We start from the raw sequence: 15,365 nt of genomic DNA on the forward strand, positions 1-15,365 counted from the left end.
TTGACTGCGGCCATGCTGGAGCACCGCCTTTAGTCAAGCAAATCGACCCCGGGACTTATTCTTTGTAAGCCCAGTACTTATTCTATCGGTCTCTTTTGCCGAACCGCTAAGTTACGGGGACGTAAACACACCAGCATTGGTTGTCAAGCAATGCTAGGGGGACAAACACAGACACACAAACATACACGCACATACATATATATACGACGGGCTTCTTTCAGTTTCCGTCTACCAAATCCACTCACAAGGCTTTGGTCGGCCCGAGGCTATAGTAGAAGACACTTGCCCAAGGTGCCACGCAGTGGGACTGAACCCGGAACCATGTGGTTGGTAAACAAGCTACTTACCACACAGCCACTGAAACCATTAAATGAATAGAAGGAATGTATGAAAAGAAAAAAACAAAAACAAATAGAACATGTGAACTTACGATGTAGAACGAGGTGGTAGAGCCTTTCGTGTACTTGAACGGCCTTCAACAAATGCATTTGGAGGTTTGTGGTAAACTGAAGCGAGACTGGCAATATGACAGATGAGTTCATCAAGAAGAGTTGGTTCTATAAGGTCCGTTTCCTCAGAGATTAAGGGTTTCTCAGCCAATACTACATCTTTTGCAGCAGCTGGGTCAGTTGAAAGGAGACGCCAATAAATGTAGCCACGATCTCTCAAATCAGGATTATCACTATCCTTTAAGTAATAAACAAAATAAGGATTCAAACATTTGCAGAACAAAGCAGAAGGATATGTAAGCCTAAAACAATGCAATTCTCTGAAATGAACCCTTACTTTATTAAAATTATCAATAAGAAAATATTTTTCAATTAGGAACAAATTGATAATAGAATACTGCAGACACATCCCTTACTGGCTTCAGCCGTTAACTACAACCATACTGAAGCACTGCCTTAAATGGCTTACTTAAACAAATCAACCCTAGTACTATATTCTTTTTCTTAAACCACTACTTATCCTATTGGTCTCTTTTGCTGAACCACTAATTTACAGGGATGCAAACAAACCAGCACCAGTTGTAAAGTGGTGATGTGGGACAAACATAAACATACATACGCTCTCTCTCTCTCTCTCTCACACACACACACACACACACACACACACAAAACAGGCTTTTTTTTCACCCACAACACTTTATTTGGTCCACGGTGATAGTAGAAGACACTTGCCCAAGGTATCACATAATAGTATTGAACCTGGGATTATGCGGTTGGGAAACAAACTTCTTACCACACAGTCACGCTTATACACACACACACACACACACACACACACACACACACACACACACATCACATTCATAGAATCTGTAACTAATTATGCTGCTGTTCAGGGAACATCTTTTACATCTACTTCAGTAAAAGATATATATATATATATATACATACATACACTCACACATGCAAACACACACATATATATACATACATGTGTGTGTGTGTGTGTGTGTGTGTGTGTGTGTGTGTGTGTGTGTAACAAGCCTCTTTGGTAGTTTCTTCCATCTACCAGATTCCACTTACAAAATCACTGGTTAATGTGATGTCTGAGGTACCACGTTGTGAGGTTGAACCTAGTACTATGTGGTTACAAAGCAAAATTTGTTAAGCCAGTCCTGAATTATATTTGTGGGCAAGTGGGAATAATATTGGTACAACATCAGTCAAAATACCTTGTGGTATTTATTTATGTCGTTTTTACAAATTCCACTGGGATCAGTTCTGTCCTTCATAGCTCCACAGTTATGGAAGTATATACCAAATACACCAGTGTCAATTCTATTTACTCTACCTTCCTATACATGAATGGCTTTGTAAGAAATTGATATTTAGATAGCATAAAACATGTAAAATCACAGATTTAAATTAGGGAATAAACTGAATGTATAATAAGAAATATTGTCGTAGTTGTTTGGCTTTCTAAAATTTGTTTAAATGGTGCCTTTCAAGCAATCTCATCTCTGTATAAAGTTGGGACAGTAGAGGCATAAACATGAAGTTAAGAAAATTTGCATCACTGTTGTGGGGTTTTGAGTTTTAAGCTTACAGAACAGCAACTTGGGTAGATGTCTTCTACAAGAGCTTTGAGCTTACCAATACCTGACAAGGTATTGATAGATGGTAGGTAGACTTGATCTGTTGCCTGGCTTAACACTAAAAACTTTATCCTTGGGTAGCCTTTAATAGAGATTATTCTAATACAAGCAATTTAGCCCACTCTTCCCTTTCTCCCACCCATCTTATAGGCCCTGAAAGGGTCTTTCGGTACTACCCTTATTTCTCTGACATAACCATGAAAAATATTTTAGTATTAATTGTGTAACAAGTTCACTAAATATTTTACATATAACTTCCAGATTTCTTTGAGACAAAAAAGGAGTTTAAAAAAAAATTCAAATACATATCATAAACATAAGTTTCTAATTTCAAACAACATTAGAAATTATAAGCTAAAACCATTTTACATCTTGTATTTGACTAAGTTTATAATTCTAAAACAAAGAACAGACCAAATGTGTTTGCAAATTCTTTTCTCTTTACCTGAGTGGCCAAACTCAAAACTTGCTGAACTAGTTCTTGTGTGTCGGTGGGGCGTTTCAAAAACAGTTTCACAATAGCGGTTAACAACTGCAATTGGACCTGCATGAAGAAACAAAGAAGTAAAAACAAAACAAAATAAAATGAGTGTCAATGTCATAGGAAGCAGTGTCATTTATTTCCAATATTCTTTGAAAACATGTTTGGCAATGGGAGAAAATATTACCTTGCTGGGAAACAGAACAGGATTGACAACAGGAAGGGCATCCATTAAAATAATGATCATGATCACATATTTGTCCAAGAGAAGGATGGTTGATTCCATTAAATAATGTGTGTGTGTGTGTGTAAATGTATGGGTATATTTATATATGCATATACATATGTATGTATAAATATATGTTATGTATGGAGATATATATGGGTATGTATGTTTATCAAGTAATATCGTATGTATGGAGAATGTATTGTGTCTATACAAATGTATTTATAGACATAGATAAGCTCTCGTTTATTTATTTAATGAATGTATTGTGTATATATAATTATTTAACTAATAATTAGTTTATTTGATCAATTGTAGACCTAAATGTATATAAATATATGGATATGTATGTGTTTGTATATATTGATTTATATGTTGATGTATAAATATATTTGTATGTGTGTGTGTGTGTATATATATGTGTGTGTGTGTGTGTGTATCGTCAACATTTAACGTCCGTTTTCCATGCTAGCATGGGTTGGATGGTTTGACCGGGGTCTGGGTAGCCAGGAGGCTACACCAGGCTCCAATCTGATCTGGCAGTGTTTCTACAGCTGGATGCTCTTCCTAACGCCAACCACTCCGTGAGTGTAGTAGACCTGCTGGAAAAAAAAGACAAACACAAACACATAGAGACATAAACATGTTCTCTCTCTCTCTCTCTCTCTCCTTCTCAATCGTAAAGGATACAATCCAAAACTTCCAGTTCTGTTTGGTTCGATTCTCAACATAATCTTGAAACAAGATCCTCAAATTGGTTTTAGGGTAGCTCACCCGATTATATATATATATATACATATATATATATATATATATAACATGTGATTGAATTTTTATATGCTTTATTAAATTTTGTAGATAAATATTCATGTATTAACTTACACTTGTATTGCTTATTATAAGAATTCTTTGTTTACGATTAATATTTGAAAGTTAATTTAAGGATATACATAGTAATTACGGGAGATTAACACGGTATGTTTACTTAATCATTCGGTCTTCTATATACTAACCGTAACTGAGACGTAGAAATTCAAATTTGTTAACCAATTAGATAAAACTTATGATTAAAAATAATCACTCCCTAACCCCCAATAGTTTTAAAACTCTAAAATATTAATATATAACATATAACATGGCCCTTATAGCTAATCTATTATATCTTAACAACTGTTTTCTTGTTATGAAATATTCTGTAAAAATATTCTGTGAAATCATATTAATTAGATGGAAAAACATATACATATACGTATAATTTCACTGTGAGGAAAAGAAAAAAAAATCCTCATATAGATATTGGTGTATATTTGTATGTATGTATATATATGTACATGTTGCTTCTATTTGTTGCCAATACACATGGACTTATGTGTATGAAGAAGATCAATATTGTAACAACCCTGGTCTAACTGTATGTTTTATATATATATATATATATATATATATATCTGTTTGTATTGATTGTGGTTTTAAAATTTATAAAATTAAATTTACCGTAATGAATTGTTTATATTGTATCATAATATATGATATATTGGAATCTACTATAATATGTATTGTGAAGTGAAGATTACTCTAAATCTAATGATATTGTTATTATTGATAAGTATAATAATAATAATAATAATATTAGTAATAATTAAATATTGTTTATGTAGTCATGAGCATGGACGTATGTATATGTTCCAGTATATATGTATATGACGAATGGTCTATTTGCTTGGACCTATTGTTTAATTGTGCTTATTTATGTATTTATACACATGTAAAGGTCTATATACTTTGCTTATGTATGTATATATATGTGTGTGTGTGTGTGTATGTGTATATGGTTAGTTGTTTATATTTATATATATTAAATTGTACGTGTATCCTGTTTCATGTATTTATATTTTAAAAGTTCTTTATAATCTCTGACAAGGTCTATGGTTATATATAAGTACCGTAACTTTAAATGCCTACAACCTCAATATAATTGACAAGTATAGGCACGGGGGAAAAAAACTACTTTTATCCATAGGCTGAAACAGCTGTAAGCGTGATTTTAATGATTTCAATAATTTATATTAAGATTTTTATAATTGTATTCTTATCTTATATGTATTGAATTATAATGTATAGATGTATGTTATTAAGGTTCTCGTTTTTGTTAAATGAATAAATAAATAAGTCAACAGTCTGACTATTACTTTAATTAACCACAAAAAAGGTGAGAGGTTTCCCAAGGTAGTATTTGAACTCAGAACATTAAAAAATTGCTAATGCATGTTGTCAATCTACCAAATTATGCACTTTTATTTTAAGAGATTCATTACAAACATATAAAGCAGCAGCCAGTGACCTTTTTTGCACCACAGACCAAGGTAATGCACATAACAATACACAAAGTGAAGAACATAATTTAATACTCAACATATATAATACATATACATATAAAGATAAGATCCAAGGATCAGAGAGTAGAAAGATAGTAAGCTTCAAGAATTCCATAGACGGTATAAAAAAAAAACAACTTTCAGGAACAATAGTGGTTTATTGACATTGAAGGTTGTAAATTTTACCCATATCAAAGTTCGATAAGTTATTTTATAGCTTGTGGTTAGCAGCTGGGGTTTTTGTGTATGCGAATAAGAATCCAAGATTAGGGAATGGAGTAGAGAGAATCCAGGCTACATAGGTTTCATAGCTTGCAAAACCCCTCTGCAGACTGTGACACTTCATTAAATTGAAGTGGAATTTTAAAATTTATTCATTCTGTGTAACTTGTTACTGGATGGCAACCAAGTAATAGCTGGAGGCCCCTGATTCCTGCTTATATATAATTTTTTGTAATTTTCAAAAACAGATTACATATATTCATTGGATCAATTTCATTTACTAGTACAATCTTTTAAAGATTTCAATTTCATTACACCTTTTTTTTTGTGGGGTAACAATTGCCTAATTATTATTGAATAAAACATGGCCTATCATACCTGTGTGTTTTCATCTTGAAATCCTTCTAAGAAACTTTCCAGAAGTTCATCTGCATTATCAATACGCTCAGCATATTCTCCAATGATCCAAATCATGGATGCTCTATAATTAAAACAGATACATTAGCAAGCAACAACTTGATGATGATGATGATAATGATGATGAACTTATTGTATACAGTACGCAGATGCACTACAACTCATCAGAATAAAGTAAGCTAAACTGCATGAACAGTATATAAAATATGCACAGGAAGTGAACAATGGAAAAGTCTTTAAAATAAAAAAAACTTCATAAATCTCAAGATTGTCATAAAAATTTCTTGCATCAATTAGAAGCTAGACGAGATATTTTTGCTTCTTTTATTCTTTTTACTGGTTTCAGACTGTGAACATGCTGGAGCAATATCAGTAGTTATGACTGTTTTATTAATTAGGCATCCACATGGTTAAGAGGTCTGGTTTTCAACCACATGGTTGCTGTTTTGATCTTTAAGGTTGGAACTTTGAGCTATTGTCCTCTATCATAGCCACTTGTCAATGAAAGTCTTGTGAGTTAATTTTAGGAGACAGAAAAGTGTGAACAAGACATGTGTGTGTGTGTTTTATTTTATTGTTTGCTCCTTCTCAAGCCATACGTGGCTCATAAGGGCCAGTTTCTTGGTTTCCATGGCGTATAGGTTCCCCCCCTGGACGGGACGCCAGTCCGTCGCAGGTGAGCTGCAAGAGGAAGGAGGAAAGAGTGAGAGAAAGTTGTGGCGAAAGAGTCAGCAGAAGTTCACCATTAACTTCTGCTGGAGCCACGTGGAGCGTAGGTGTTTCGCTCATAAACACACACACACATTGCCTGGTCTGAGATTCGAAATCGCGATCCCTCGACCGCGAGTCCACTGCTCTAACCACTAGGCCATGTGCCACACACCTGTGTGTGTAGACCAAACAAAAATACCTTGTGAAATTTAAGTATTGAGTTACATCCCTTCCATCAAGGCACACTATTTGATCATTAGTACCAGACAAATTATTGTTGATTGATGTAATTGGTTAAAGCCCTTAAAGGCAGTACTCCAGTAAAGGCTGAAACCAATATCACAAGTTATGAAATCTGATTTCATCAGAAGCTTTCGGTGCCAATGAAAAGGTTTATTCTTAAATCTCCAAATCTTTGATAGAATATTTCATTCAATCAATACATCATACATGCTAAAGAAGACATTAAACGATAATGATGATGTGGCTTAAAAGATAATCAAAATTCAAATAATGTTCAATAATATCAAATATTATTTGTTTCAAACAAAAGAAATATTATAGATTTTGCCTCATTCTGTATAAATGAATAACAACAATAATAATGAAAAAAAAAGCCAAGTAATATGTTTCATCTAAAGTTATCAGCTTGCATCAAAAATCTTCCTCATCATTTTATCTCAACATTGATTATCAAGAACCAATAAAGTGGGAAACCAGGCTGCTTACCTTGCCTCTGGTTCATCAAGGGTGTCCAAGTTTTCACACAGGGTAGCAATTATACTTTCGTATTTGTTGGGATACTTTCGGAAAATATCCTTACAAAAGAAAAAAAATGAGAAGTTTAAGAATCACTTGTAAAATTAGAAACTCAAATGTAAAAATTTGCCTTTTACAGCTTTTCAATAAATGTTTTTATTTAAGCATTTATACTGTTATCCAGCCATTTATGACACTTTCAATCACTCCAGTTATAAACAAGACCACATATATATATATATATATGGAGATTAAAAAAAAAAAATCAAAAAGGATTGAATATTATCCGAAAATTATATTAGTACTAAGCAAACTGAAATAATGTTTATCATTTGTTTTTATACCTTGATGACAACAATAGCTTCTTGAACAACATAGTTAACTTTAGTTTGGATCAAGTCAAGCAGCGTGCTAACACATCGCTCAGCAGCCTGTTCGACTTTGATAGCACATCGACCAATGGCTCTGACAGATTTACGTACAAAGTCCACATCAACCTCAGTGGCATACCTATAAAAAAAAAAAGAAAGCAAAAAAAATAAGAATGAAAAGAAACATTACATTTTTTTTGGACTAAATAAAATTGCACAAATATTTTAGAAAAAAATAAACATTGATATATTTTAAGTGAGGCTGTGCAATTTGAGTAGGAAAAATACAAGATTTTTTTTTTTTTTTTTTTTTAAAAGCATATGTTAATCAGGTTCTTTTGGCCAAATTTACATCTTTCACCAATACACATCAACAAAAGATAGCTACAACACGCAATCATTTAATATTTGCTTTTCCAAGCTTGCATGCACTGGTTGGAATTTTTCAAACGTGCCGGTGGCACGTAAAAAGCACCATATGATCGTGGCTGTTGCCAGCCTTCCCTGGCACGTAAAAAGCACCCACTACACTCATGGAGTGGTTGGTGTTAGGAAGGGCATCCAGCTGTAGAAACACTGCCAGATCAGACTGGAACCTGGTACAGCCTCTTGGTTCCCAGACCCCAATTGAACCGTCCAACCTATGCTAGCATGGAAAACGGACGTTAAATGATAATGATGATAGCATTCAGACATTTGTTGAAATCAGCTCATTTGGGAGACTATGTCTAATGAGATTATATTTCACCATTTCTTTCAATGTTTTCCTTGGTCTTCCTCTTCCACAGGTTCCTGCCATTTGGATTGCTTGGCACTTCTTTACTGAACTGTCATTCTTCATATCCATCACATGTTTGTGTCAGTTTATGCTTCTGTCTTGCACACTACAACTAATTACTCTTACACCCTGTTCATCTCTTAAGTCTTTTGTGGACTGTCTTTCATCATCATCATCATTGTTCAACCGTGGTCGAGACAATGGAATTTACCATGCTACGCCAGACTTCACAGTCCATCATGGCATTACGGAAGTCCTGTTGCTGGATGCCTGTATCCCTGGAGATTACATCAGAGTAGGAGAGTGTGCGCCCTCTGATATTGTGAGTAGATGGCTTCCAGAGGAGAAGAGTAGAAATAACCTCGTTTTCAGCTCTACAACAATGTCCAACACACTGGACTCTCCTACCTTTCACAAGAGATGACACAGGTGGTAGCTTCCCATATATTTGCATTTTCGTTGGATGGCGCTTCCACGAGAGATTTTGAGCTCTCATAAGGAGGCGAGTGTAGGTTCCATCCAACCACCTCTCAAGCTTCTTTGATAACATCCAGGTTTCTGAGCCATATAGTAGAATTGTCTTTCATACACACTAATATTATGCGTGTTTGCCTTGTTTCTTTCCAACCATTGCACATCTTTCACATTCAATACCCATGTTTCACTGCCATGCAGCATCATACTTTACACACGAGCATCATACAATATATCCACCAATCAGAGAGATAATCCATTTGTTGCGAGCAGAATTAATAGCTCCAATTTTTTAGGGCCAGTTGCTATGCTTTCGGAATGCCCTATTCTACTGCTAATTATGTTATCTTGGTAACAGAAATTATCAAATATTTCTAAGGAAGCTTCCAAACATCTAAAAGAAGTTATTTCACACACAGACACGCAACAGGCTTTTACACAGCTTCCATCTGTGAAATAGCACTTACAAGGAATTTGTCAACCTAAAGTTCTTGTAGATGCTCAGGGCACCAAGTGGTGGGATCAAACCAGAAACCACATGGTTGCGAAGCAAACTTTATAACTGTCCGGCCATGCCTTACCATTAGTATATTTCCTATTTATAAGTGCTTATCATTTTCAAAAAAAAAAATCAAACAAGACAGAGTCAAAAACAATTTATATTGATTATAAAGAAATGAATTTACTCACTCTTTGAGTTCAGAGAGAACTTGGACAATGTTGGAATGATTGGTCAAACGAATCATTATGTCGAGTTTCTCCAGTTTGACGTAAATAGGATCATTATACTTCACAAAAAACACTTTCATTTCATGTTTTAATATATCAGGTCTGAAACAAAGATGGACATATATTGTTGAGGGGTTTTCTTTTTAATAAAATGCTGAACTATTATAAAATCAAAAGGTAAAAAAAAAAAAAACGCTTTTCTTTGCTTTAAATATCTTACCTCTTCTGCACAATAAGATTTATATTACGTAAAGCAACATATTGAATTTCTGGCTCAGCTGAAAGTAAAGTGACCAATGGAGGAGCCAGTTTTTTAACCAACATATTGATATATTCACTTTGAGGTTCCATCATTTCCATAAATTTCATTATCACCTAAAATTTAAAAAACAAACAAAAGAAATTAATAGAAAATACTAACAAATAATATCTTCTATACATAAAAAAAGGAATAGATATAAATTAAAAGAAGTCTGTCAGGTATGTGTGTGTGTGTGTGTGTGTGTGTGTTCGTCCCACCACTGCTTCCCAGCCAGTGACGTTATGTTTACAACCTGTAACTTAATGGTTCAGCAAAACAAACTGACAGAATAAGTAGCAGGTTAAAAAAAAAAAAGTACTGGGGTCAATTTATTCATTCAACTAAAAACTCTTCAAGGTGGTGCTCCAGCTTGGCTGGAGCCTAATGACTAAAACAAGTAAAAAAAAACATAAAAGATATCTGTGGGGACTATATTTTATGGTGCAAGTAAAAGAGAGGATTTGAACTCTAGTGTTACGTAGGGTATCTTCTATCAACACTTGTGCAAGTGTCAGCAAACTGGCACTTCGTTGATTGCAACAAGGGTTCCAGCTGACCCAATCAATGGAACAACCTACTCGTGAAATTAATGTGGAAGTAACTGAGCACTCCCACAGACATGTGTACCCTTAATGTAGTTCTCAAGGAGATTCAGTGTGACACACAATGTAACAAGGCCGGACCTTTGAGTACCAGGTACAACACATTTTTGCCAGCTAAGTGGACTGGAGCAACATGAAATAAAGTGTCTTGCTCAAGGACACAATGCACCACCGGGAATTGAACCTACGACCTTACAATCGTGAGCCAAATACCCTAACCACTAAGCCACACCTTCACATACCAGCTAACTGAGTGTATAGAAGTGGACAGTTTTCCTTAAAGGAAAGCATTCCATACAAACTGAAATTCCAGGAATAATTTATGAATCATGAAGTATAATACAATAAATCTAAGAATGGAGATTACAGGATTGCATTTATTCCTTCATTATGATCATTTCAAGAGTACATGGTTCAGAGACACCACGTTGATTCTGAACCATGTATTCTTGAAACAATAAATGCAATACAATAACATCTCATTGTTGGACTTACTACATATACAGAAACAACGGAGCATAAATAGTGCATGGATAAAAAATGAACTGAAGACAGTCTAGTAGATGTTAGTGTACTCTTACAAATAAAGCTGAGAAAGTGATTGAGAGAAAATGACTGTTTCAATGACAGACAATGATCTATTTCTTTATTACCCACAAGGGGCTAAACATAGAGGGGACAAACAAGGACAGACATAGGTATTAAGTCGATTACATCAACCCCAGTGCGTAACTGGTACTTAATTTATCGACCCCGAAAAGATGAAAGGTAAAGTTGACATCGGCGGAATTTGAACTCAACGTAATGGCAGACGAAATACCGCTAAGCATTTCGCTCGACGTGCTAACGTTTCTGCCAGCTCTCCGCCTAAATGACAGACAATGATCTACAAGATACACAACCTTGCTTGATGTTGTTTTTGTTTAACATCCAGATCAGCTATGATTAACAGCCCTATGGTCCAAAGGCATTTAGATCTTGACTGTTCCAGTCTTATTTTGTGGAATATTGTACTCACAACTACATTATCTAATAAGTTGATTTTTAAGAAAGTGAAATGAAATGCAGTCTGAGGGGGAAAATTCAATGCCTTTTTTTTTTGCTAGTAAGTCAAACAACTATGTAGATGTATTTTGGTTGGTTTGACTATGATGATGTCTACTTATAATGTAATAGATGTTATCTATTGTATCCAGATGAATGAAAGACAGAGAATATGTAATCAGGTCTGATATCGAGAAAGGTGCACTCTAAGACAATTATGGATGAATACATGTCAAGATGGCTTTTTTTTTTATTATTTATGGCTTGGCCAGAATAGGAAAGAACAATGCCCATCAGATTTTCCATACCACTAGGACTAGTTGAGAGACAGGAAGGAAATTACATCAAGCCAGCAACTTGGTATGAATTTTGATGATGATGAATATTCTACAAAAGGCACTCAAGGGTCAGGTGGTGGTGGTGGTGCTAAATGGAGTGATAAAATTAAGTTAATTACCAAAAAATTAAGGGCAGCCCATTCGACAGACTCCCAAATAATTTTTGTTAATTACACTGAGTAAAGAACACTCAATTATAAACAATGACGGCATAATTAAAAACTTAATTTTTCACTCTTTTTAAAAGAAACATTTTTTAAAATAGGAAAACTAAAGAGGTACAATATATTTATAAAATCCAATATGATAGACTCTGAAATGTTTCAACAATATGTAGACTTTAAAAGAAACTTACTCTGACAGCAGACAATACAACAGCTGCATTAGCATGGGCAAGTCTTGGAGTAACTCTTTCACAAATACTGAAATAATCAAAGAATTTGAAAAAAGAAAAGGTAAATTTCATTAATCCTCAAAATCAGCAACTGTAGAAAAATAACTAAAAAGTTTACAAAATGAAAAGAAATACCAAATATTTTTTATCCTTGAATAGATTTAGGTGTGCATGCTTAGTCTTCAGCTACTTAAATTTAAAACTGTATACAGCTATGGTACAACCACACTTGCAATTCGCATCATCAGTTTGGAACCCCTATCTTGCTCAGAACATTGACCTCCTGGAATCTGTCCAGAGACGTGCAACCAAACGCATACCCTCCATCAGACACCTACCATATTCTGAACGCCTTGTTTCCCTGGGCATGGATTCACTGGAGCTCCGGCGTCTGGCAACGGACTTGGTAAACACCCACAAAGTTATCGACCACCTCACCAACAACAACAATGAACACCTTTTTGATCTCCATGTGTCTAACACACGTGGACATGCCTACAAAGTCAGAAAACAACACAGCTCCCATGACTTTCGGAAACATTTTTTCACGCTCAGAGTTGCTGAAGCATGGAATAAACTGCCTGCGTCAGTTGTTGACTGCCATGACACTGCATCCTTTAAGGCTCTCATGCTTTCTAAAATCTGCCAAAACTACACCTGATTATATATACACTTTAGATGAGTTGTAGTGCACCTGAGCACTGTACACAATAATAATAATTATTATTATTATTATTATATTTAACTTGTTCCTCTTTCCCACCTTTCTTGAACTTTCACTTTTTTTTTAAACCTTGCTTGAGACATTGCATTTTTCTTACTTCTATCGCCCCAATTCATAACTTTTCTCTCGTCTGTTCATTTTGCAACCCAGATTTCTGACCTTCTCACATTGTCTCTCCTCCATCTCACATTTTCATTTCAATTCCTCAGCCCATTTAAAAAAGGACTTTTTTTTTCATACTTTTAATGAAAGGTAAGGTCTGAAACTAATAGATTCAACATAGCTTTTAGCATTAAATCCATTCAAATGTCTACCCTACCTACTTATAAAATACAGATTTCCAGTTTTAAAATAAATACATGCATGACTGAAAGCAATGACTAAAAATAGGTTAGCAAGAAGGAAAAGCATCCAACCATGAAGTTCTATCATGAGAATAGAGCTATGATGAATGAGACTGTGAGGGGCCCACAAGGCCTTACTGGGTAAAAAATGGCCTCAGAATCATTTGTAACCTTAGAACCATTTCACAAATTCTGAGGAAGATTATAATAGATTGAATTGACTTTTTCTATTACCAAAAGTGAAGTCAAACGTGATGGGATTCGGTCCCAGCATCTAATTGCACAAGATTCAATACCAGAAGACAATCAGTCTAGCAATTCACTATTCTAGCAATGTTCATATTAAAAACTGGGTTTATTTATACACACATTTTTGTGGCTGGGTGTGTATTTAGAAGTAAAGTAAGAATTCAATGCGAGATTCAAATTAACGTTGAATTGTCTTTTACACTGGAAAGTATTTTATTAATAAAAACCATAAAGAAAAGAATGATTTACCTTTGAGCTTCTCTCTCATCTTTTGGTGTAAAGTTGGAAATCGAATCAAGGATAAACACTTGACCCCATCTGTTAACAAAAAAATAAATAAATAAATAAACAAAAAAAAACAAAAAAACATTTAAATTATATGTTATGTTGATGATGGCAGTCTCTCATAACCCAAGAAAGAATGTTCTGCAATTTCTTACTAAAAGACTACATATGATATGATTAAATGCTTCAGCTGCACAGCTTCACGGTGTACAAAACATCAGATGTTGAAGTGTCTCAGAGCAACAGGCAATGAAGCATTGTGCTCAGGGACACACAATACACCCACATAGTCCAAGAAATGGGACCAAGATTTTGTAATCATGAGTGCAACACACAAACCACTAGGCCATGCACACTCACAAATTACATGTAATATATATTATGAAGCAATATAGTCAATAATTAAAATGCTTAAAAATGTAATTTTAAGAAATCTATAGATTAAAAAAAAATACTATTCACAACTGTATCTATTCTGTGACCTCACCTCCACCAAAAAAAAAAAGATTTCTTTCTCTTTAATTTTTAGCATTGATTCATGGAAGCACGTATTTTAGAAACCCATAATATAAATTGAAGAAAAATCCAAATTGAATTGTACTGAATCCTATTTTTTGCCCTTGTTTTCATACTAAAAATTCTTCAGTTACCTTGTCCTTTGTTAGTGGGTTTTTTTTTTCAACTGATTCAAAAATGCTTTTTGTAAGAGTTGCAAATTTGTAAATACAAACATACATATTTTAGAGGCTCTGAGGAAGCTATAAGGTGATGCACAAACACTCAGCACATTACATCCTATAACAGAAACAACTGTAAGCTAATGAAGCTGATTATGTAATTCCTGTTCCCTCGTCATATCTCTAACTCCATATGCTCTGTACTTGCTTAACCCATTATTTTGAAGTACATGTACATTGGGTTCTAACAGCAGGTTATAAGTATCACTATGCCTAAGCAAAATCCTAATACACACACACATTGAAAACACAACTGTGATCTACTTTTATTTTTAATTAAAATGGAGTTTTTTTCCATATTTCATCATGAAGTATTACAGTATGAAAAAACAAAAAATCAGACATGTCAAGTTTTTTTAAGTAACATTTTTTAAAAACCTCTGTTTCTCTCACACAATCATATTAAATGTCTAACATAGTACTTACTCTGTACACTCATTGAGAGCAGTCAAAAGCTTGTTAATAGTATTGGAGGTCATTTCTAATACTTGTTGAGCACTTGGTGAAGCATCTAGAATCTCAGATATGGCAGCCACTGCGTTGGCAACAACCTTGAGGAGGGGACAAAAAAAAAAGAAACAAACAAACATATCTTTATATATAAAACTGAAGTTGTGTGTGTGAGAGTCTGTCTACTGCGATTTAGATTCCTAACTACTCCCACATTTTGCGGTGCAGTTTAACCAAAAGCGGATATCTT

The 15,365-nt window shown here is 34.4% G+C and overlaps 1 protein-coding gene across 3 annotated transcripts in view; it reads right to left on the bottom strand.

Moving 5' to 3' along the window:
* Window positions 1-15,365, bottom strand: part of LOC115222448 (AP-1 complex subunit beta-1) — a 71,134-nt gene that overhangs the window by 26,405 nt on the left and 29,364 nt on the right. For all 3 annotated transcript variants that reach the window (XM_029792639.2, XM_036511672.1, XM_036511673.1), the window contains 10 exons: window positions 15,092-15,216; window positions 13,893-13,961; window positions 12,288-12,354; window positions 9,868-10,022; window positions 9,609-9,749; window positions 7,640-7,805; window positions 7,266-7,354; window positions 5,787-5,889; window positions 2,550-2,648; window positions 431-687 (listed from right to left, as the gene is read on the bottom strand). In XM_029792639.2, coding sequence (XP_029648499.1) covers window positions 431-687; window positions 2,550-2,648; window positions 5,787-5,889; window positions 7,266-7,354; window positions 7,640-7,805; window positions 9,609-9,749; window positions 9,868-10,022; window positions 12,288-12,354; window positions 13,893-13,961; window positions 15,092-15,216 — 1,271 coding nt within the window. The remainder of the gene's footprint in view (window positions 1-430; window positions 688-2,549; window positions 2,649-5,786; window positions 5,890-7,265; window positions 7,355-7,639; window positions 7,806-9,608; window positions 9,750-9,867; window positions 10,023-12,287; window positions 12,355-13,892; window positions 13,962-15,091; window positions 15,217-15,365) is intronic.

Source organism: Octopus sinensis, linkage group LG20, assembly GCF_006345805.1.
Source record: "Octopus sinensis linkage group LG20, ASM634580v1, whole genome shotgun sequence".
NCBI lineage: Eukaryota > Metazoa > Mollusca > Cephalopoda > Octopoda > Octopodidae > Octopus > Octopus sinensis.